General features: G+C 50.6%; 6 protein-coding genes across 6 annotated transcripts; 4 read left to right on the top strand and 2 right to left on the bottom strand.

Moving 5' to 3' along the window:
- The first annotated feature begins 6531 nt into the window (after positions 1-6531).
- BJY04DRAFT_6591 (uncharacterized protein) lies at positions 6532-7323 on the top strand. The gene has a single exon (XM_073720815.1). The coding sequence runs from the start codon at positions 6769-6771 to the stop codon at positions 7195-7197; it is 429 nt and encodes a 142-aa protein (XP_073574155.1). The 5' UTR covers positions 6532-6768; the 3' UTR covers positions 7198-7323.
- Positions 7324-9773: 2450 nt separating this feature from the next.
- Positions 9774-10186, top strand: BJY04DRAFT_182233 (uncharacterized protein). Its single transcript, XM_073710308.1, has one exon. It carries the CDS (start codon positions 9820-9822, stop codon positions 10048-10050), a length of 231 nt encoding a protein of 76 aa, XP_073574154.1. The 5' UTR covers positions 9774-9819; the 3' UTR covers positions 10051-10186.
- Positions 10187-10935: 749 nt separating this feature from the next.
- On the bottom strand, positions 10936-12201 carry BJY04DRAFT_215308 (PP2C family serine/threonine-protein phosphatase; the record flags this gene model as incomplete). Its single annotated transcript, XM_073715444.1, has 1 exon — positions 10936-12201. The coding sequence occupies one exon, from the start codon at positions 12199-12201 to the stop codon at positions 10936-10938; it is 1266 nt and encodes a 421-aa protein (XP_073574153.1).
- Positions 12202-14479: 2278 nt separating this feature from the next.
- Positions 14480-17225, bottom strand: BJY04DRAFT_6577 (uncharacterized protein). The gene is made up of 3 exons (XM_073720814.1): positions 16995-17225; positions 16575-16942; positions 14480-16528 (listed from the first exon to the last, which is right to left on the bottom strand). Exons 1-3 carry the CDS (start codon positions 17143-17145, stop codon positions 14753-14755), a joined length of 2295 nt encoding a protein of 764 aa, XP_073574152.1. The 5' UTR covers positions 17146-17225; the 3' UTR covers positions 14480-14752.
- A 501-nt stretch (positions 17226-17726) lies between these two features.
- On the top strand, positions 17727-19294 carry BJY04DRAFT_6514 (putative L-cystine transporter). The gene is made up of 4 exons (XM_073720810.1): positions 17727-17826; positions 17908-17925; positions 18017-18455; positions 18527-19294. The coding sequence occupies exons 1-4, from the start codon at positions 17786-17788 to the stop codon at positions 18890-18892; spliced, it is 864 nt and encodes a 287-aa protein (XP_073574151.1). The 5' UTR covers positions 17727-17785; the 3' UTR covers positions 18893-19294.
- Positions 19295-20999: 1705 nt separating this feature from the next.
- Positions 21000-22676, top strand: BJY04DRAFT_6486 (putative C2H2 transcription factor). The gene is made up of 2 exons (XM_073720803.1): positions 21000-21555; positions 21621-22676. Exons 1-2 carry the CDS (start codon positions 21424-21426, stop codon positions 22488-22490), a joined length of 1002 nt encoding a protein of 333 aa, XP_073574150.1. The 5' UTR covers positions 21000-21423; the 3' UTR covers positions 22491-22676.
- Positions 22677-23164: the final 488 nt, after the last annotated feature.

Genomic DNA, 23164 nt, shown 5'->3' with positions numbered 1-23164 from the left:
TCCTTTATAGGCCCCTTATATGGAGTACTCCACCCCATCTAGTCATTTCCCTTCTTACAGGGTCGAAACGAGACAGTAATCGTAGGTTAGGATAATAGTGTATCAAAGGCAAGCCTGTTGACTGTGTCCCATAAGCCTATTCTATAGTGTTTAACGGATACATGTGGATGCATAAAGCCAACAAACTGACCAAAGACAACTTTCAAGTTGGTCAACCTGGCGAAGCATTTGTAAAACTGGCTTGAAAATGGACAACCCTACAGGCTGCCTCTTCTTGGGAAAGATACTCCGTCCACAGCAGCATGATCGGTGAACCAGCTGACCTTCTCACCGGCTCCTTGGTTGACAAGGGCGGAGGGGAGACTCCTTCCCTCCTCTGCATCAAAAATCTGCTTCAAGATCTCCTTCTTTCCACCCCCGGTAGCAATGAAAGCAATGCTCAAAGCATGTGTGACAACGGGGAGTGTGAGCGTTATACGCTTCGGTGGTGGCTTCGGCGAGTCGCTGATCGCAGAGACCCATGCGTCCTTCTCCCGAAGCAGTTCGTGGCCAGGGAACAGACTGCAAGTGTGGCCATCGGGCCCACAACCGAGGAGGATGAGGTCGAATACCGGTAGTTTCACACTATCCTTTGCCGCAAAAGATCGCATCAACTCTTCCTGGTACAGATCGGCCAGCTCCTGGGGGTCTTCATCGTTGACGTGGTTCTCGTCTATCGGGTGAACTGTAGGGGCGCCGAGTTCCGAGGGGATCTTGTTGAGCAGTTCTTCCTTCAAAAGATGATAGTTACTGTCCGGGTGATCGAGAGGAACCGCTCGCTCGTCCGCGAAGAAGACCTCCCATTTAGAAAACTGGGCAGTGTCTTCTGGAGAACCATCCCCAGGAGCGAGAAGCGCTTTGGCGAGAACAGCAGGGAGCGAGCCTCCAGACACTGCAACACGAAAGACATCATGGCGGCTTAAGGCGGAGTTCTGGTTGCGAAGGACATACGGCCGTAATTGTTTCGCTAGAGCCTCCGTGTCTTGAAAACTGTACAGGTTCGGTGCTGGACCAGGCATAGCGACAAAATCGAGACTCCTTACGTGGTTGTGGAAGAGAACGAGGAATTGATGAAGCGGCTTGGACGCAAGAACAAGAAGATGGGCTCGAGTAAGAAAGCAAGTTAAGAGTCGAAGTTGAAGGGTGAGGGGTGGTGGTGGTGTTCCGGCTCGAGCTTCAGGTGGGGTGGCGGGGCAAACAACGCTGGATAGTGCCAGTTTTGCCGGAAACGAAGACCGTTGGACGTGGGAGATGTAACGATGATGGAAGTTGTCCTGCTATGATTTAGTATACCCTGGAAAGGCGATAAGAGATTGAAAAGCACCCAGTCAGCCTTCGGAAGATGCTGATTAATTTCATTGAGGTTGTCAAGAGTTGCCCGCCAGGCAGAGCAGTCGCGACTCGCGACGAGATCCATTACTCCCCAATGACGTACTCCTCCGGCCCTATCCAGGGGGAAAGCGGCCATGCGCCAGCAGCAGCAACTTCATGCAATATAATTCGGATGTCTTTAGCTTGCATCGAGCTCTTTCGCAAAAGTATTCTACTTGCTATGAGGTGATCTGTAGGCATTAAAATTTTGAGTAGGGTTATCATTGTTGATTTCACTATGTTTTAGGACTTGGAATTGGCACCTCTCTACCAGGCTCGAGACACAGCGACAGCGAAAGAGAAAGCAAATACCACCTTTTCCTCCTTCTAAGAAAGATCCCTCCATTCTCTTGCAGAATGAGACAAGAAAGCGCATTGAACCTCAGTGCTTTCCCCTGCAACGCAGATCTCAATCCAACCCGGACGGACGACGAACCAACAATTCAAAACTCCAACGCACCTGTTCCAAACTCCACCACCTCTCAAGCCTCCGCCCCGCTGGCTTGCTGTCCCCGGATGAGTGCATTCGGCCTGCTCTTGTGTTTCGGGCCCAAATCCCAACTCTCTATGGGACCGGTGTACTTGTCATCGGTGCCGTGGGGTTCCCAGAAGCGCTTCCCAACAACAGAGAGGAGTTTGAGGCCGGTCGTATAGACTGCCTTGGTGTTGCCCCTTTCTTCTTGACGAGGGCTTCAAGGGCCTTGGCGACAGGGCCCCAACGGGTCTCTGCCGGATTGACGTATGATACGATGCAGTCCTTATCCAGCCTGCGGTATCCAAGTTTTGAGAGGTCGATGGGAGCACCGAATCAGTTTATGCCACATGCGTTGTATACATCATCGGCTTCGAGGCCGTAACCTTCCTTTAGCCACATAATGCGGCGTCTATGCACCCACTTGTGGATAGTTACCGCGTCAAGGTCAGGTGGAAACTCGTGCTTGATCTCATCACCTGATTTCTCGGGCAAACACAAGAGCGGGTGAGTCTTGGGTAGGGGGTTTCCCATCTAGGGGAAGGTCATCCTCATTGCCAAACGGCCTCGATCTGGCAAAGCACATGATATTTCATCTGAGACGGGTGCGCTGTCCACATACGCTTGACTGGAGACATACTCTGGTTGCCGTGGTGCCTAAAGCGTGATGCGCCAATACGATTCGGGCAATTGGTGTGGTGTGTCTTGAACGGCTTCCGAGTATAACACTCGAAGTGGCAGTTTGCGCATTGATATTGAGACCGGTGTCGCTAAAGTGATACGGGGCAACGTCCGTTTTGCTGAATAAAATTAACAAATGCCGTGGGATCTTGGCATCAGTGTCTGTAGTTTGATGTCCCCATAAGGCCCCGGGTCTCCAGCAAAGCAGCTGTCTGTTCCTGGGCTCTGTGCATTTTTATGAGATCATATAGCGTCCTCTTTCGATGGCCTGATAGTGGATCAAAGGCACCATGAACAATTCCTGATACCTCACAGCGATATCCTTCAATCGCAAACACCCTCAGTTGTCGTACGGTAGGGGTGCCATGCAGTGGAGGTCAGCTATCAGATCCCACGGCGCGTTCAACGCGATTCGTGCTCTAGCATTGTATATCCACTGAAGAGGGGCCAGCATAGAACTTCGTCGTCTCTCAATAGCGACTGCTTTAGTTCAGCAGAGAGCCGGCCGCGGCTTCGTCCGTCCCTTTATGACAGCACGCGTCGGACCTCTTGGGGCACAATAGGAACAGTGAGGCCACAGTGTGTACTGAATGATCGAAGGCAATTGCCGTAGGAGTCATAGCAGCACAACTTCTGGCAGGCTTTTGTCGGAGAAAGGGTATTTTGGGATAATAGGATACTCAGGATGCCTCCAGCGTCTGCGAACGGCTCCCATCTGCCGGGCATCTAATAAACCTCCCCAATAATGCCCCCATAAACGTTTCCCGTGCGGAGGGTGATGATAAGCAATAAAAATCACCGCAGAAACAGTGTTTTGCTCTGTGTTCTCGAGGGATTGAGCACATGCGCCGGCTCAGTTGTGTAATCATTGGATTAAATTTCGCGTTGGTTCATGTCATGTCCTATACTGAGACAGGGCCTGTGTTCGAGACGTTTAAGCGCATGTCTCCATAAGACAATAAATTGGTTGAGTCATGAGTTTTAGGGAGCATGTCTCCGGCTCTGCAGCCCAGTGCCGCCTGTAACAGGATTCCGGTCAACAGCCCCAGGTCTTGTCCCAAGTCTGAAGGGGGCGATGATAAGCAGTCAACAACCGCCTTTTAGTGATGAGGTGGCGATTTTTAGACGAAGGCATCGAACTGGGCGGCTCAACCATTCCTACACCGAGTTTCCATTCGCGAGTTCCTGCGCGAGTAAATTCAAGACCGGTTTGAACTCGACGTAGCTAAGCAAAAATCTCGCAAAGCAGTACTTTATCAGGTAATCAGCTGTGAAGTTCAAACCAGCCTTTATAGTCGTCGCTGTCGCAGCTCGATAACACCAATATTGTGTTTTGCGAACTTCCAAATGTTTTCCATATGCGGTGCGTCCGCTTCACTGAGACACTCTTCGGTCCAGTAACCGTTCCAAGCCGCAATGCAGTACCTTGGCTGTTGCTGTTCAACGTGGCTGTCGGTATCTTAGCCCTGTTCTCGCGAATATGGGCTCGAGCCTAGTACAATAGCAGGTTGACGTCAAGTCTCTCTCGGATATGATGTGCTAAAACTGCCGGAATTCAGCCACTGGCTCTGCATTTACGTTAACAATCTGTTCGACAGGCAAAGGGTGGGGTGGGGTTTGGAAATCCGCACTTCAAAGTTTGGCAGAGTCCGATTCTCATGTGTCTGTATAACAGCATGATAGGCATCGGTTGCACGTCACTCCAGGCAATTGACCGTATGCGCTCTGTGCGTTGTGACTCGTTTCGAAGCGATGCTAGACAACTCTTGTATAAAACCCTTCGATCAAAAGAGCCCAATCCGTATAGAGCAGAAGCAGGCCGTCCACAGCAGTAATGCTACGAGATGTGGTTAAGTGGGCTTCTGAGAAAGCTAGACAGGTAGATAGTCCGCCATCATTCAATCATTTAATGTAGAACAGTCTCACAGGCATGAAATCAGGGGCGGGCAGAAAAGTAAATACTAAGCGCCTTGACATTTGCCGCGCTGCAGTTGCATAGATTGCGTTTCCCTGCTTCAAATCCAGTGGATGCCCTAGTATAATAGTGGTTCTTGATGAACAAGCAGAGTGAAGGTAAAGGAAGATGTAAAAGAAGCAATCCAGAGATTTGCGGCGAGAGTGCTGCATCACAGTGAGAGTGGAATTAAGGCGGGGCCAGGAAATCATGTGTTATTGTTGAGAGGGGAGGCGCGAGGGGAAACACCGTAAAGGGAAGGCACCGTGCTGCGGGGAAGGTTGGAATGGATTGAGGGGGTGGTACTGATTACCTATGATGTCACCGGGCTGGGATGGTACTTAGGTACGCACCATTACACCATCCCGCAGGTGTCTCGACCCGGAGGGTTCGAACTATGTTGTTTACGCCGTACGGCTAAGTTATGACGCTTATACCGAATCCGCAGGAGTGGTTTTGAACCTTGGAAGATGGAAGTCACGCAAGTGGAGGTGTCTTTGTCACTAAGATCGTGCTCCTTGTAGCGATTGCGGATTTGAACTCCGGATACCTAACGATTGATTTCAATGATTTGAGACTCGTGAGAAAGATCAACTCCACAATCGCACCGGGAAAGACGGGTTGGGCTGCGGGCAAACGGTAAAATGTCTCGACCCCAGGCGCCAATTTGGAGTGGGCAAAGCACGGTGCACGCCGACAGTAGTGGGTCAAGCCCGGCGTTAGGTAGGAAATATGAAGCTCGCCTGGTCTCAGATATATCAAGACATGCACATAATAGAGCAACGTCAGTGCTATGATCAAACCATTGCCGTTGCTCGGAATCTGTCATGCTAACTGGGGTGCATGGATTACATTGGAACCTTAGTGCCTGAGGCAACCTTCTTCAGAGTCCAACCAATCAGACAGCTTGGGTCGAGAGACGCAGCTCTGCAAAAAGATATCAGTATCAAAAAGGTTCTTCCAAGCATACTGTACTTGCAGGTAGAATTCCAGGCTCAAAGAGACGGACGTGCCTGATCACACCAATCATATATCTAGTTCTTTTGACTAAACATTTCATGGTAAGCTGATATTTGTTGAATGGAACCGGCCCGGAGCACTGGTTACGACAGCGGGAGGTTGAAACGGCCAAAGTGGGGGGCCGTGGTCCGCAAGCATTATCCGAGCACACTCTGCACACTGCACAGCCTTTTTAGTTGAGTTTGGCCGATGCGTTGGATTGAAGCTAGATACTGCCCAATATGGTTGGTAAGAACAGTTACTGTCATCTTATGTCAGACTAAGAGGCTAACTAGTTAGTATGAGTGGAAGAGGTTAAACCACTTACCGAGCATCAGTAATCGGTAAAAGTATGCGTATTCCTCAATGTCCCTTACCCACTAATCGATGTGATGATAGGCTACCTTATCAACATGGAAGACAATCCGATTCATCAACCAGCCAGAGACCGGGTCGATTCCAGAGAGACTCTCGATCTCCAATCATAGGCCGAGTTTGAGCATGGGGCTGTGGAAGGATTGATCCAAACAGTGGATTGAGCAACCGGATGGGCATGGGCGCTAACCAGTCATGACTGTCATGCAGTTCCCCAAGCTCAGAGTGGTGATACCTCTATCATACTAAGCATGCGGCGATCGTTTTGGATCAGTGGTGACGTACACCTTTTTTTTTTTGAAAAGGATGGGTGTGAGGATTTCTCCTTAATGAGAAAATGGCATGCAGAATTATTTCATTCCCACAAGGTCTTTAGTTAATGATGAAATAACAATCTAGCAATAGATCTTGCTCGAAGCATATCATGACAACAGCAATAAGCTTTGCATAGGTCATCAATAAATGTAGTGTGAGTTACTCATGGAGTAGACTGGAGAGATAAGCCATTACCCACAGCTCGCTGAGTCACGGTTTTTGGAATCATTTTCCATCCCAGTCCCATGGTTGACTCGACGAACCTAGAATAGCCTCGACTTGGGGTAGGGAGAGCAGCGCTGCAAGAACTATTGTAGTTGTAGTTAGTAGGAGGAAAGAGAAAGACCATGACTTACACGTCTGCGGAGTACCCTGTAACTAGGTATAGCAGAATTAATTATTATTATTACGATTTTTAATGTTTTTTTTAAGAAAAAAAAATTCCTTTTTGAATTTCTTGGGCTGACCAGGGTGTGGTCCCAAAACAGGGAGGAAAAGAAAAAAGGTGAAGCCTGAGGGTAAGTGGGTCGATCGCTAGTCTACCCTGAAACAGTGAAACTCCATGGATCATTGTCATACATATACCTTCGCCCTGTCCCAACTCGCTCCCGTCACCATCTTAACCTTACTGCCCACCAGCACTTGGAGGCTCCTCGCCTTTCTGTTGAAATCTCTTCACAGAACAGATAAGCACCAAACTCAACACCATCAACCTATCCGTCCACAACCTCGCCTACCTCCTCCGTTGTCCTCCTCCACCACCACCATGAGCTCCTCCGTCCAAGTCGCCCGCCCGCCATCTTCCGGCACAAGCAAAGACGTTGCACCCACCGGAACAACTCCAGGGTCTTTGGGCTTTGATATCGTTCGCTGCTCACGCTGCCAACGCTCCATGAGCCTCGAGAGCGAATCCACCCCCGGCGTCGTCCGATTCGGAATGAACTCCTACTACTGCAGCCGCTGCGCCTCGATGGTCGGCTTCAACCGTTGAACAGACACCGTACCATGTCTCGACAATCCACCTATTCCTCCGATATTTGATATCATATTCAAAAATATCTATACCTGGTATCCTCTCTCGTTACCACGCACACCCACTCGCTCGCTCGGCACTAGGAACAACGGGCCCGATGTCTCGGTTTTGACAGTCTCACCACCATCTCATACCACTCACTTTGACGATGTATTTGGGAACATTCTCACTGTGCTGGCGAATAACGGATCTTTCAAAGGTCTGATAATAATGGCGGGGTCAGACTGTTTTATCCACAACCCTCTCCGCATGTCCAGAGGTCGACCTTGCGATGGTGTCTCGCCGCATCCTATAATAGGAGCCGGATTGCGCACCACCAGGTCGAAATGGCTGCGCTCGTTTTACTACGATATCTGGTCCAAATCTGCGAGACGATTATCTACTACGATTTCGCCACGCCCTGGGCCCTGTATCGCAACCACGTTCGCATCACGCTCGCCTACTGCAATGGCCTCGATATTGGTCACTCCAATTCAACAACTGTATAATATTCACTCCTGTTCTTTAGCATCAACATAGACTTTTCTTCTCTTCACCATGTGGCCAATTCCGAGTCAAAGCTATTCCTGTTTCGCAACACGCGGTGGGCTGCCAGGCTCAGATAGGGCATCATGCATTTAGCTAGTGTTTCGAAGACAAATGGTATCTCGCACTTTGAAGAAGACACTATTGAAATCCTAAAATGCGCGCTGTAGTCGTGATTTGAGATTCCCCAATCTAATCCCCGTATCGTGGACCAGACTAGAAATATCACATGCCCATCGCAATGTTAATCCGCAAACAACCCCAGAGATCCTCACTCGCACGCCCCCGATCATCACGAACCTGTAGATCCTTCCTCAGCTGGCGGCCTGTGCCCCTGCCACGATTTTCCTGAACCAGCACATTGGAAAGCTGCAGCGCTTGCTCCCGCTGTTCCTGAATACTAAATGCGATAGCAACATGGTTGACTGTTTACGAATCGTCCAACCATGACTACTAAGCAATCAGCCTACTAGTTACCCGCAGCGCATCTAGCCATCTACAGTAGCCAGAAAATGAATCACGCCCTCCCATTCTTTCCCCTCCCCCTTTTCACCACCAAAAATTCAACAAACAATAGAAACAGCTAATGCACCCCGCAGTGGGCCACCTCGAAATTTTATTTTTCAGCTCCGTGTGACTCGGATCTGGGGACGCCAATGTCTCCTAGCCCGCTAGGCTCCTCCTATTATCTGTCGGTCAGACCATCAGTCACAGTGAGTGCTATTGCATCTCGCGGCGCCCTGGGCCTCATTGACCTTCGCAGCTTCGTTCCCTTCCTTGAGGGGTCAATAGATGTTTAATCGAGGGGCTAAGCTTGTCGGTTTGGAAATTTGAGGCTGCCATCCAAAGCGGAGACTCTCAGACACGGACTACGGGGCTAACGATAGCGATAACCAGGCGACTGCATTGGAAATTTGCCCCTCGCTTGCCTCGCTTGCCCTTGCAAGTAGTCGCTCCTTTCGCGCTTTGTACTCCGTACTCTGGATAAAGGACGCTCGGGCAACGGGAAGAGGCCGAAGGCCGGAGCCAGAAATGTGCTCGGCGCCTGCGCGCCGGACGGCGGAAAGCCCGGACTGAGTGAGTTATCTGGTGAGTTATTATTGATAGGGGTGTTCGTGCCTGGGCCGAGCAGCGTGCATGATCGCTTCGGAGAACACCGTACGATGCTTTTCTCAGCTGTGCTCAAGCCTCACTACTACTACTCGGAGACTGGAGTCGGGTACACCCTGCTCCTGCTGCTTTTGGCATCTCCGACCGATCCGTATTTCCGTGCTTCGGTTCAAGTGGCGCCTACGAGCGTATCCGCTTAATCCTACCTGAAGATATCGCCGGGCCGTTTGTTGTTGGAGTCTAGTCCCTACTCCGTACGTCAAGGACGGCAATCCACGCCCTGCGGACATCGTATGAAAGGGATCCATGCGTTTCATCAAAACGCACTTAGGCAAGCAGACCGATTCAGCCAGCCACAGCTGCAAAACGCACTGCCGAGGCTCCTATCGAAAAAATTTCGGTTTTGCTCTCAGTTGAAGACTCCGACTTTCCGAGACAGTGGAGCGGGCGGGTGCTGATCAGTGGGTCTATACTTGGTCAACATAAAGAGTTTTATTTGACTGTCTACCTAACGGCTTTGACATGGCTAAAATTCAGAGACTCTGCGACAAGGTTGGGATCAATTATGATAAGAATAGAAAAGCTGCTTTTGCTGCAGAAAGATTACCCCAGATGCTTGCGGAGAGAGCAGCACAAAGCGCGAAAGGCTTGTCAACAAAACATTAACTTTGGTGGGAACAAAATAAAAACACATTGATAATAAACGAGAGATAATTTGCCCATCTGGCTTGTTGACAAGTGCCTTTCAGTTATCCTAGTATCTGTTCTCTCCCCATCACCTCTCTCTTCACACGGCCATGTCTCCAGTCTCCCGTCAGCCATTGGTCATTTCGCGGACAATGTTTTCTTTGCCTTGTGCAATGTGTAAATAGAAAACAGTTAGATATATAATAGAACCGCAGTGTTTGATTGCCTATATTCTGAAACCGTTCATAACCCGCGTGCATGTCAACAGCACTAAAGAAGCGACAGTATTATCAAGCCCGAAGCCGTATTTGGACCAGCAAAATGGTTTTCTTTGCTCTTCTACTTTCGAGCACAAGCATTAACTATGAAAAGCTATGTAGAGGGAATGGAGGATATGGAGATCTATCAAAAACGGGGCTTACGTACTGCTTGATTTTGCAGCTGTTCATTCTCCAGAGGACTATGCGTGTGACGCTCAAGATCCTCTAGGCCAATTTATGGCTTGGATCGAGGGGAAGGATTTATTTAGTTCGATTTTCAGTAGTTGAAGTATGTTCGAAGCAGACACGGGCAGTGGATTGCTAGTGCACCATGAAGTCAACTTCCAGAGTAAGTTAGCTCCTCCTTGAGGCTTCTGAATTTGGTCAGGCAAAGGTAGGAGAAATTTATAATTATTCATCCTAATGGTAAACTCAGCTAGGGCTTGCTGACTACCAGGTGACTACTCTTCCTCGACCTACAAAAGTGGAAATAACAGCACAGCGTGATAGACCTCGTAATCATTACATGTGATTGTCCCGTGCTTAAAGTCATCTGTCTCCGTTGCGGTCTCGCTCAGCAACTATCTCAGCCGCATCGCCGGAACTAGTTCGCTTCGCTGTCGCGGCTCGCCGGGGCACCCGTTCCCTGACTGACAATCTGTCAAGCTGACAACCTTAAGTCTAGACCATGCAGTCTCGCACACGCTGTGCCCAGTCAGGCTCCCCCTTTATGTTTGTCTATCCTTCTAGATTATTCTGGCCTCGTGGCCTATCGCCTGCGCCACGATCCTGTCAGCGGATAAGACGGCTCAGCCTTGCTGGCCCCGTCCAGCTGTCGGCGTCTGTGCTAAAAGTAATATCGCGTTTGGCTGCCTCATATCGGTACTTGGTATCGCGCTAGAATGATCAGATGTAGAATGTATTTGCGGCCTCTTGCTAGCCACTGCCGCTGCTGGTGGTCATTTGATCGTGAGTGAGGCTTTTGATAGAGTTTGCGTTCACGCGATGTTATCAGCATGACTTGTGGACAGCTCCAAGCTCGGTTAGGTAGTGGCTATTGAGGCTTGTCATGCAGGTCCCTCGTCTTGATCTGCTGGTTTCAAGGTACTCACAACTACTGTTCCTGTTGATCCGTGCCATTGAAGAAAACCACTTGTACAGTGGTATCATCTCGTACCCGTCGAGAGAACGGAAACGTAAAGGCGAGTCGACCTGCTATCAAATCGTGGTGGTTTCCACCAAGAGCATTGCGCAGCAGATGTACAGCGGCATTGTCGTCCTGAGTTGTTGTTCGCCTTTTCTTGAATCTCAAGCCCGTGCTTTGTTCAAAGTCGAATGGTTCATATGCTGTCTCTGTCTGTAGGCTGCATTTTCTCGCTTCAGGCGGTGTTTCCAACCATTTCCCTACCAGTTCAACACCCTGATGGCTGGAAAGCAGATCCCACAGCCCATCGGTTGCCATGATTAGGAAAGAAGACCTGTTGGCATCAATCTTAGTGCTGGTCACAACCGGCTCAGCAGTCAGATACGGCGGTGTCCGGATTTCAAACCTCGGGGTCAGTGGTGGTGGGCCGTGAAACCTGCGTTCCATATCTCGTTGAAAATCTATAGGCCATTTCCACTGGCAATCGCCAAAGGCTCGTGAGACTGCCATCTCCAACACGCGGCCATTCTGAACAATGTTTCTCTCGCCAGGGTGCCCGCTCTTGGGCTGGGCGATTTCGTCTTGGTTGTAGCCCGTTTGGTCTTCGGATAGTGGTATTGTTTTCCAGTTTCCACCTGAACTTTTCTGCCCCAGCACTGCCCTCGAGTTTCCGGTACATGCGACATGTAGTGTGCTTGTGATGGGGTCGAATATCGAGAGTAACGCGCATGAGCCGGAATAAGCGGGTAGGAGTTTCTTGATCTTTAGTGACAGAGAAGCGTCGCTATCAGCGGTGTTTGCAGCACTTTCGATGATAGAATTGTCGAGTTCAGTAAATCCTTTCATGATAGCTCGCTGCACTGGCCCGATAGGTAAAGGTCTTCCGTCCGATGGTAACCCGATTCGACTCAAGCTCTGCCGCACAAAAGGCAGAAGTTGCTTCTCTAGCAGTTCGGCAGTCTGCGAACCTGAGTGCCCGTCGAAAACACCCCAAGCCATCCAAGAGTTATTTTCATCCCAAGGCGAAGAAAACTTCCCGTGTGTAAGCCGATCCTCGCATGGGTCATTTGAGGCTATCTGAGCACCATCGTATCTGTCGACGCCGGGAACGTTCTTGACATCGAAAGAGTATGCGTCTTGTGTTAGAAATTTGGTCACTTGGTCTCGCAACAGACCTAGCTCGATTTCTCTATGCACCGTAGGTAGGCAGTCGAGCTGTGGGACATTGTCACTCATGGTTTTTGCTTCGATAAGCTTTGCGTCAAACCACTAGAACCCCGGGATAGTGACTGCACCGAAAATAGTGGTGTAATCCAAGATCTTAGGTAGAGAAAGATATGTTTGCTGAAGACGATGTTTGTGTTCCTTTCGCGTTTGGACGAAGATGCGTCCAAGCCACCTTCAGTGAGAGCATTTTCTTGGGGAATAAAGATATCAGAAACAATCTGCTACAGCTCCTCTCTCCTCTCTCTTACTCCCTCACTCATACTCTTTCTGACACCGGCTGTTTGTTACTTGGGGAATGTGGCACTGAACACGTGAGATGTGAGGCTGGTCTTGCCATTTCCAGCATTTCCCGAACCTCACCTGCAACACCTCTCCAGTTCACCTTCTGCTTCGCCTCTGGCCCTCGCCCACCTCAACAGCTGCATCGAAAAGCTCACCAGTACCATCGATTTCCCTTAGTTCACACGAATGTGAGACAAATGACCAGCAATATGATGCTGTTCCAGACGCATGTCAGGATACACCACTGCCATCCGACTCTGCCAACTCCAAGTGAAGACTGGGTCGATTGTCTGAAACACGATGGCTGTTCACAAGAACAGCCAAAATCTGTGACTGTTACCCCAAGAGCAGTACTGGATCTGACTTTATCCCGGCTGATGTCTATAGCAGCCCTGGTCAAATCGGCTAATATCAACTTTAATGCCATTGCTGTGGTATGGATCTGACGAGCATCTGCTCCGCTTCCTCAGCCCGTCCCTACGCAACAGGCCACCGCGAGCTTTTTGGGCATATCAGAACATAGTTGTTTAATATTGATATGCCGGCATGACCGCTTATATCAGACAAGGGAGCTTTGAAGCTTACTGAAACTGCATTTGACAAGTACCGAAGGTAATTCAACTTCCGAGGAGATGGCCGATTAACTAAAGCACTTATGTTGTATAGAGAGCTAATCGTCACTCGCTGCTCCGGTTACACCAGTTCAGCTTTTAGTATAGGCGTTGCCGTGGACCTCCTGCAAGCACGCCCAAAGCCTAAGCAGCGCCTTTTCGCTCCTGAACATGCCGAATAATGCTGCGGAGGTCTTTATAATAGCTAGCCTGACAACAATCGCTGCACCCATTGACATAGAAGCCAGCAACCAAATTGATCCGTGAGCGGTCCACAAATGAGACAAGAAACAAGGCCGCCTGCGGACAGGGAAGTCACAAAGATTCAAGACGTGACTCGCTTGGGTGGTCAAATAATAATAAAGCCATTTACAATTCCTCGTCCTTTGGTCAAAGCCTATGCTGCCGAGGGAGCGATAAGGAGGAGAAGGCACAGCGTGGTCATCTTTGGGCTTTTGCACCATGGCGGTGCGACATTTACGAACTACCGGCTTCGGTCCTGTTCGAGGAGCTGCGGTAGGCATGATTGATGATCAATTAAACCAGTTACTGGGGCTGTGTGAAGCTAATGGTGAGTGAGCAGTGGTAACCTATGGTACCTTTATCGTCTGGACCTTATTACTTATGCATCAGAGTCCCAGGGAAGAATCCTGGCTGTCAAGCCTCAGAATATTCAAGTGAATCTCGCGTGTCCTACTTTCGGTCTTACTCAACTGCAACTGCAGGCTCAATTGCCTCACACGCCGCGGCTAGTCAGGAACAACGCATCGTGGACAGTGACAGCTAATCTGGAGATCCGGCAATATCAACGTCAGAGCCTGAGCTAGTTGCCTAGGTAATCTCACACGGTGAACAAGTTTTCCAGCCAGCAGTCTCGATGCTCCTGCGATGACTGCACATCAAACAGAACTAGAGGCCCACCAAACTCACGACTAAGAAGTCAAATGACTATCAACTATATTAAGAAAGGAAATCCTGAGAGATATAAATAGGAAGAGAGATTATGGTAAGAAAGGAAGGAACCACCAGCCGCCAAGTCCATCGCACCTTCCTTCCGAAAGCTTTTGAAACAGGAAGGTGCAACCATCTACCTAAGGTTCCAGCCCATCGCACCTTCCTCATACATGAACATGAGCTGGGATAACACGCAGTACAACAGAAAAGAACGACCAGGCCCTCTTTTCCGAGCCTGCCGCTCGTAAGAGAGACTCAGCATCCGGGGTCGTCGTGGCTTCTAAGGTAAGAGACCTAGCCTTGAAACCCTCCGCCCAGATGCATCTGACGCAGAATACCTTTTAACTTACAATGTCATATTGAACCCATCCAAATCAGGCTTTTCATTTCATTTCAAAATATCATAGGTAGCATACAGGTCCAAAGGAGACATATCGCTCATCGACATAATCAGCCAGCTCAATCAAAATAGCCGCCGCCAGTGAGGATTACTCGTTCAAAACATAGATCCATCCAGAACATCAACTCAAGAAAATCAAAAATGCAGAAAGGTCCATCGCTAGTCATTAACTTAGAAGGTCATCAGGGGAATATGTGAGAGAATAAACAATGAGAAGATGAAGCAAAATACATGACGAGGACAAATGTGAAGAGGATGTGGTGTTGTCTATACAAGAGGCAAAATAGAAGGAAGGGAAGAAGGATAATGGTGATTAGGTGAACTCGACGCTATGTCCTTGCCGCTCCTGCTTTGCGCGGGCTCTCTCCGCTCGTCTGCGCCGGCGGTTACTGGCGTACTCGCTCGCATCGGTGCCCGTGTATGTGCCCTGGGGCGATGTGATACTCCCAAAGGGGTTTGTCGATGGCGCACGCGGTGGAGGGAGATTGAAAGCCGATGAAGCGGGTGGAAAGCTTCCTGAGGCTGCTGGCCCAGGGGCGAATGGTGGTTGTGATAGCGGTGGAGGGGAGGCAGTTGCGGCGGCAGCTCCGGCGGCGGCGGCGGACATTGCCGCTCGCTCGCGATCCATCTGTTCCTGTTGTCGACGCTCGAGTTCCTCAACGCGACGCCATCGATCTCGACTGCCGGTGCCCTCATTTCCGGAGAGAGAGCTCACGCTGCCGTTTCGGCGGCGGGAGTTGCGTCGTTCTCGGCGCCGGGCTTCTCGACTGGCAGCTGCTTCCTCCTCAGTTAATCGTCTGAGCGTGATGTGCCGGCCGTCATCGTGCATCTTCACTTTGACTGATACAGGTGGGGACTCGACATGGTCATCTCGCTGCCATGTACCGCTTCCAGGCGCGGGCAAGTGACTTGATGACGGGCCTGCAGCACCCCCAAGGGCAGCTCCAGCGGCCGCCGCGGCCGCCGGGTCAAGAGAGGGACCTGAGGGTGCAGGGGCAGCTGCTACCGGCGTCATGGATGAAGCTGGATCATAATGGATCGGTGGTGCAGGAGGAAGATCCGAGTGTGTGGGAGCGGCGGCGCCCGATGCAACAGGTGCAGCGGAAACTACTGACTCTGGAGGGTACGGGCCACGAGGAGGTCGCGGCGTTAGGTCAGTCGAGACATCGGTTGCTGTCTGGGAAGCTGGACGTTTGCGTTGTGGATAATAACCATCTCCGGTATATCGCCGCTTTTGGCTGTTTGCTCGCGCGACCTTTTCGTTGTAGAGATCATGTCTGCGTAACTCCTCTACATGGCGCTGTTCGTCGGACTTCTTCTTGCGTCGCGAGAAAAAGCCCTTGATAGCTGCAAAGGCTCCGGCTCCTAACAGAGCGTTCCGAGCTCCGTGATGGCTTCGGCCTTCGTCTTCCCGCGAGAAGTAGGAGTAATCATAATAAGAAGAGTTCGGACTTTGCGGTCTGCTAGGAGGACGGGTAGGAGGGCGATTCAAAGGAGTTGAGTAGGCTGGTTCAGGCCGAGGGCGGTCATCCAAGCGGCTCAAACTCTCCTCCGTAATACTGTCCGCTCGACGATGGGCAGGATGATATCTCCCGGATTCGGTGTCGCTCTCTCGCTCCCGCCTCCTGTCGAAGAATTTCTTGGCCATAAAGGCACCACCGCCTAGGGCACCTATTTTCAAAAACTTGCTTCCCCAGCCGCCTTTTCGTGACCCTTCATCGGAGTATTTTTCATCCATATAGGACGTCCGCGAGCCGTCGGATGCATCGTCCCGGTTGCGTCGCCGGAAGAGGCTAGCTAGCCCAACTCCTGCAGCTCCCGCAGCAGCCATGCGCCCAAAATTACTGTGCCCATGATCATCATCCGGAGGACGAGACACATGGCTATAACGACTGTCGTAGTCTCCCTCCGGATCGGGTCCTCTGTCGTCGTCATATCGGTACGATAGTATGAAGAAAGTTAACAGGAGGATGAAGGCAGCGACGGCGTAGAGAATAAACAACGACTTTGGCGAGCCGTAGAGGGTGAGACCCAAAGGGATTTGCACAATCCCTAGAATTGCCAGAGCGCGGCCAAGCCACCGATGAATCTACGGCACGTTAGATCTTTTTTACGAGCAATGACATGCGACTCACCACTAGCTTCAGAGGAACTCGGAAACGTTTCTTATTTCGCTCAATTTTGTGAACGAACCATCCCCAGAAAACCTGGGAAACGATGATAACGTAGATGGCGAGACCGATCCCATGGTGAGGATTTGTAAGGCTCCTTCTCGGACCAACAGCAAACCAACCGAGAACGAAGACGACGGTGCTGAGAAATAGAGTGAGGACTTGGCACCATATATGGTATTTGAATGCCTTGTAAGGATTGCGGAGCGAGTAGTAGCGAATGAGGAGGATTGACAGAGGGACCAGCCCCAGGAAAACGATCGCAGCAATAACACCATGAGCAATGATCAGAGTGTGGTAATGGGGCATATCTCGGAATCTATTTCCCATCCCTGATGACACGTTAGTAGGAATTACCAGAGCCACGGCTAGTTGTCAACGTACCATTGTATCGCATTGTCTCGAAGTTCACACCCATCAGGTTGGGCAGGAGAAATGTGTCGCGATCGAGGTCCCATGTTCCATCACCGACATGCAGAGTCTCGGAGGTGTATGATGATCCCCCAGGGGCCGTGAGTCCCGAAATGCCCGACATGGCTCGCGATTGTTTAGTTGAATAGCCCTGAGTGGGTTCGAAAAACAGAGGGTGATGCTACCGAAGGAGATCTATAAGATCCCCCGCTTCGAGGAATGCACCATGCGACGACAAAGGGTGGGATTGAAACGATCGAGCAGCGAGGATAATGCGGATGCCTACTAGAGGTGCACAATGTTGAAGAATGTAGCGATTCCTGGTATGCGATCGGGTGGAGCAGTCGATATAGTGCTCTTGAGAGAATGTAGAGCGGGGAAGATATGGAAGCCTTGTGAAGCCGTAGTTGACCACGCGAGAGGTGTAACAGAATTCGAACACAAAAAGCAGCAAAACAAAGACAAGGAAGAGAGGAAGATGACTGGCAGAGCAGAGAAAGCCAGCTGCAAAGCGATAGAGATTGAGATCCAAGTGAGAGGCTGGAGGCTGGGGGTCTGTCAGCCAATAATAGTATGCCTGTTGCGGTTTAGCGTGCCAGCGCATATCCAGAGCAACCAGAATTTACCGCCTGCTGTTTTTGATTCGATCGCTATCTTATCTCCAATGATCACGCGATAATCGACTGCTCTTCGGTCACTTCCTGAGCTCCCTTGTCTTCGGTGAACGTCACAGTTCCCTCACACATGGACTGACGGGCTTCAAGATGGCATCTCAAGCTGAAACGTTTGTCAAAGCTCTTTCCCGGTAGGTGGTACTTCTCTCAAAGTGACGACATCGCTCCACAGTCGGTGGGTTCTTACTAACTGCCGATCTCATTGCTACCAGCCTCCTCGGTTGGATATAGTAAGTCCACCGCAACTAGGATGCTTCTCTCAAACTCTATGGAGTATCTGAGCAAGAAGCTTGATACCTCAGTATGCTAACAAAGCTCTAGTATGGTCTGCTGGTCAGCTTCCTTCTACCCCCAACCCATCCACAACTACCGCCGAAAGTCCACCATCGGACTAGCCATCGACTTTCCCACGATCAATGTGCTCGGCTTCGTCTGCTATACTGTATACACAGGGACATTTCTATACTCCCCGGTGATTCGTCACCAGTACGCCGCTCGCCATCCCTTGGCGCAAGAGCCCACCGTGAGGTTCAACGACTTTGCCTTTGCTTTGCACGCTGTCGTTTTGAGCGCCTTGGTCTACACACAGTTCTGGCCGAGCATTTGGGGCTTCAAAGTCTCGCGCTTCCAGAGAGTAAGCAAGCCGATTGCTGGTCTATTCTGGGGCTCGTTTGTCGCCGTTGCCGTGGTAATCTGCATCGTCTTAGCCAAGAGTCCCGACGATGGCTATGAACCGTCAAGCTGGGCTTGGATTGACGTGGTAAGTACGGCCAACACGAGGCTGTAATCCTTCGTCCTATTTTTAGGGGGTGCCTAACCGTATGATCCCAGATCTATGCTCTCTCGTACGTGAAGCTAGTGATTACAGTGGTCAAGTATGTGCCACAAGCATGGGTTAACTACAAGCGTCAATCTACGCGTGGCTGGAGCATCATCCCAATCCTGCTGGATCTTACAGGCGGCGTTCTGTCCCTGGTCCAATTAATCCTGGACTCCGCTTTCCAGAATGATTGGAGTGGGATTGCGGGGAACCCTATCAAGTTCCTCCTGTCGAATGTCACCATTTTCTTCGATCTAATCTTCATCCTGCAGCATTATGTTATTTACCGGGACGCCGCGGCCGAAGACAAGGGTAAGAATCCTGATGTGTACAGCCCGCTCTTGTCGGGCCATGAGGAGCCTGTAGGGAATGCTTGATCGGTTGCAGACTTGGCTTTGTTCATTTGCTTCTTTTGGTTACTTCAAACGACGATGGCGACCTCTTGTTCATTGGATACTGTTTGCATCACGGGTCGAAAGGGATCGTCAGAGACGAGGCCATCAACTGCAGGGGCGCTTGCAATTTCGTCAAGAGGAACCACCCAGAGGCGTTGCCTGTTTCATGCGCCGATCACCTCCAGCAGCCCCTGCACATTTCAGGCGTCTTGCCAGACAGAGGACGGAGAGGTGCCCTGCTCTCCACCGTTAACGGCTTTCCAGTAACGGCTATTAATATCGACTGTCAAATCAAGTCTTTCAGCCACGAGTCCATCTGCCATCAGGCCATCGGGTGGTTAAGCTAGATAGAGAGCAGGGTTAGATAGACACATGTGACTCTGACTTCCCTTTCACAATCTCCGAAGAGAGCACATGTACGCGCCCAGAGGACGTAGTACGTAGATTGAATCCACTTCCACAGCCTCACTATACAACGCCAATGGCACCAGAAGATAATGGCACCGTTGCCGAGCTTCGGCTTCGGCAAGGAAGCCCTGAAATCTATGAAGAATCTGATTAGAAAAGGCTGACAAAGAGCAATCGCCGAAGGCTCAGACCCCGAAAATCGTAGACAGTGGAACACACAGTAGAAAAAAAGTGCTTATCACACACCAACAGTATCAGAACTGACAGTGCCGTTCCCATTCCCGACCCCATCATTCCCGACAACCTTTGCCGTTCGGCCCATCTCCGGATCCACTTGTGCTGTTAGCATTACTTCTTCGGTGAGTCTTGTGTTGCCAGTCAGATGTCAATATTGTTGTCGGCCGACTCCTCCGTGGACCAGAAGCCGTAGTTTAATGTGCTTGATGTCCCGCCTAAACTACTGGAAGCACTGACAGCGGGAGCGATGTCACGTGGGGTCCAAAGTGGCATAACCCAAAGAGGTAAAAAAAGGGCGAAAGGGCGAGCAAGCACGGGGAAGCCGGACTAGCGAGGGCCTTAACAATCTATGAATGTATGAAGGTCGAGGATATTTTAGGTATCTCTCGATCCTTCAGATTTCAAGGGTTGGGATTGGTGGCAGGGGCGGCTTCGCAAACTCAGCCACGTGATCGTCAGGGTTCTGGAACAAACGTGGAACGGTGGAACAGACTCCGAGGGGGAAATTGCATTAGACGACTATTAGGTATTTCGATGAAATATCCAAGGCATGCACGAATCAGATCTCAATGGGTTAAATGAGTACTTAATTAGTATCTCGGAGAAAAGCGAAAGACCCTGGCTGAAAATGCCACACTACTAGGTAGGTAGTAGGTACCGGGTCCCAGATGAGCTTAACGTGACACCGCTCTTCAGCAAGTTTAAGCTCGAGGAGCATAGGGAGGAAGCAGCGAGCAAGACCGCCAGTCTGGCCCATGGAGCAGTGTCTGCACGAATGACAGGTGAGGCTCGGGTGAATTGGAGCGGTAAAAGAGCAGAGTGGATCTGCGGTGTGCTGCAGTCGATGCAGGCCTGCGCCTTGGCCCTAAAGCATCAGCCACCACCGCCAGTAGTGTGTGCCGCGGGGGGCCCAACCCGATCTCTCGCTGCCAAACGGGGCTTCTCCATTTTCTCACGGCCTGGCGAATAACCTTTGGAACCATGGGGATCCGCCAAGTCGATTTCTCTATGGAACTGTTATTTTCGGGGTACCTATTTTGTTGGTTGTGAATATGGACAGCTAACTAACTAGCTTACTCTGGGTCTAGAGCACGTTGTTCTCTGTCTGTCTGGCTGGGTCGGTGACTCGGCAGTGAGTGCGCGCATGATGGAGAGAGTCTGCTGCTGAAGCAAGCTTTGGATGCAGCTGGGATTGCATCTGTTACTACTGCTGCTGCTGCTCGTATCGAGCACCGAGAAGCTGGTAATCGGTGATGCCGTCAAACCTTACTTCCCTTGACTCACTGAAGAGTAGGGATGTTCAGCCCTACGAGGGATTCTAGCAGCCATCATCCATGCAAGGAAATGCATGCCATGGCGGAGCGAATGAGATCCACCCTTACACTGCATTAATCGCAACGTTCGGCACTAGTCTGCACACTTACTCACTTCCCGTTGAGCCCGAAGCGTAATTCAGCTAGCTTGGTGGGCTTTTTCTTTCTTTTTATTCTCTTGTAGATCGGGTTGAGTCTGCACTACAAAAGGCCGCTCCTTGACTGCAACAATCCACTCTCCAGCACAACACCCCAGTTTGAGAACATCCACCGAACACATCCAGTACATTTTTGCTTGCGACTTATTACAACACCATTCAGCTAGTTACTGGGTTGTCAGCCAGAAAGCGATCTTGCATAGCCACGTCTGACTTGGGGTCTATTCTGTCAGGGTGCCAATACCAACAGTACGGCCAGCTACTAATATTAAACTGCGTCTTGTGGACTCGAGTAACCGATCTCGACACTGCACTGCACTGCACTGCATCAGGTTCTAGAATAGATCCCTGAAGATATCATCGCTACGCAACGGCCACCCAGCCGGGATATAAAGTCATGCTGGTGGCAACAACCTCTCACAGTCTTCACGGACAGAAACACCTTTGTGATCTTCATCAGCATCATCATCAGCGTCACAGCCATATTACCAAGCAGAGAAAGGCATGGAAGATGGACGACCACAGAGCTGTACGCCACCACTTCGATAAGACAAGACTATTTACAAAAAGACATGATTAACTGATTATTCATAGAGACGAAACCGATACGCTGCTCCTTACTCTATGCCGCCAACCTCATCGTCATCTTCCGCCATGGACGACTCTCTCCTCTACACAGACTCCATGCTCTATGCCTCCCCGGGATCGTCGTTCGCTCCAATCCCCGGCCACCCGGTCCACCAAGTGCCTGACTACCTCTCCTACGACGTCAACAACCAACTCGACCCTTCTTACTTCCCACAACAATCCTACCTCTCGCACCCAAGTCAAGGCCAAAATACATACTACACAGCCACCACCAACCAACAATACCTCCATCCCTCGCACGCCGCGCAGCCATCATCCTCCGCCTCCTCTCACCAATCTCAACCCCAATATCACGAGTCCTTCTCCTCCGACATCGACTACGACTACGACCTCGACCCTCTCTCCCACTCCCACTCACACTCCCACTCCCACTCCCATTCCCATTCCCATTCTCACTCCCACTCCTACTACTCCCCCTCTCCCTCCCCAACCCCCTCAACCCACTCCACCGGCGCAACCTCCAGCTCCAACAGCAAAGACCTCTCCCTCTACGGCACCCCGTCCCCCACCCACCCGGGAGCCTGGCACTGCGCCTACCCATCCTGCACCTCTCCCGCGCTCTTCCGCCGCGGCTGCGACCTGCGCAAGCACTACAACCGCCACCGCAAGCACCTCTTCTGCCGCGTCGAGGGCTGCCCGCAATCGAACCCCGACACCCCCGGGGCCGGGTTCAGCAGCAAGAAGGACCGGGATCGGCACGAGGCGAAGCATAATCCGGGGATTGCGTGCGAGTGGGCCGGGGAAGGGTGTGAGAGGGTTTTTTCGAGGGTGGATAATATGAAGGATCATGTTAGGAGGATTCATATGAGGGGGTGATGGGAGGGGCTTCCTTCTTCGTGGAGATGGAGCTGGTTCTCTATCAAGGATCATACACGATGGCGAAGAGGGGTGAGGATGACGAGGATGGTTTTTATGCAAGAGGAGGAATAGATCAGGGATAATAGACGGACGGCGCATGAGATGGGGTTGATTTGATATGGCCTGGTTTGAAATGGTTCTTTTGTTTACTCATGATATACGCTGATGCTGATGGCCGGTTTTATGGTATGGAATCGTATGGTTATGTTGGGTTGTTTGTCGGTTCAGCATCAGCGAGGGAACGGATCTCATTGTTGGGAATACTGTGAAATAGTGCCTGGCTAGCTGGCTAGCAACTTCTTTCCGTCTGTCTGTTTGCTATTATCAAGTCATACAATCTGTTCGTTTTTTTTTTCCGTCGTATCTTCTCCATCCTCAACACCAGCTAACCAGACAGAGTTCCATACAAGGTACCAAACCGTAGAATTCAAGATGAACCTTGGCTGAAACTGGAATGAACTCAGTTTTAGATAGCCAGAGTTTAAACGCCAGCCCGAAGGCATTCCGTAAAATGCAGTCAAAAAGTCAAAGAAAGAAAAAGAAAGTAAAAGAAAAAAAAAAGAAAATGATAAGGAAGAGACTTTGGAACGCTATATGTGGCCACTGAGGATAAATGAAAACGAACGGAGGTA

The sequence above is a fragment of the Aspergillus karnatakaensis genome (assembly GCF_047715665.1).
Source record: "Aspergillus karnatakaensis strain CBS 102800 unplaced genomic scaffold BJY04scaffold_10, whole genome shotgun sequence".
NCBI lineage: Eukaryota > Fungi > Ascomycota > Eurotiomycetes > Eurotiales > Aspergillaceae > Aspergillus > Aspergillus karnatakaensis.
This window is presented reverse-complemented; position numbering and strand designations above follow the sequence as displayed.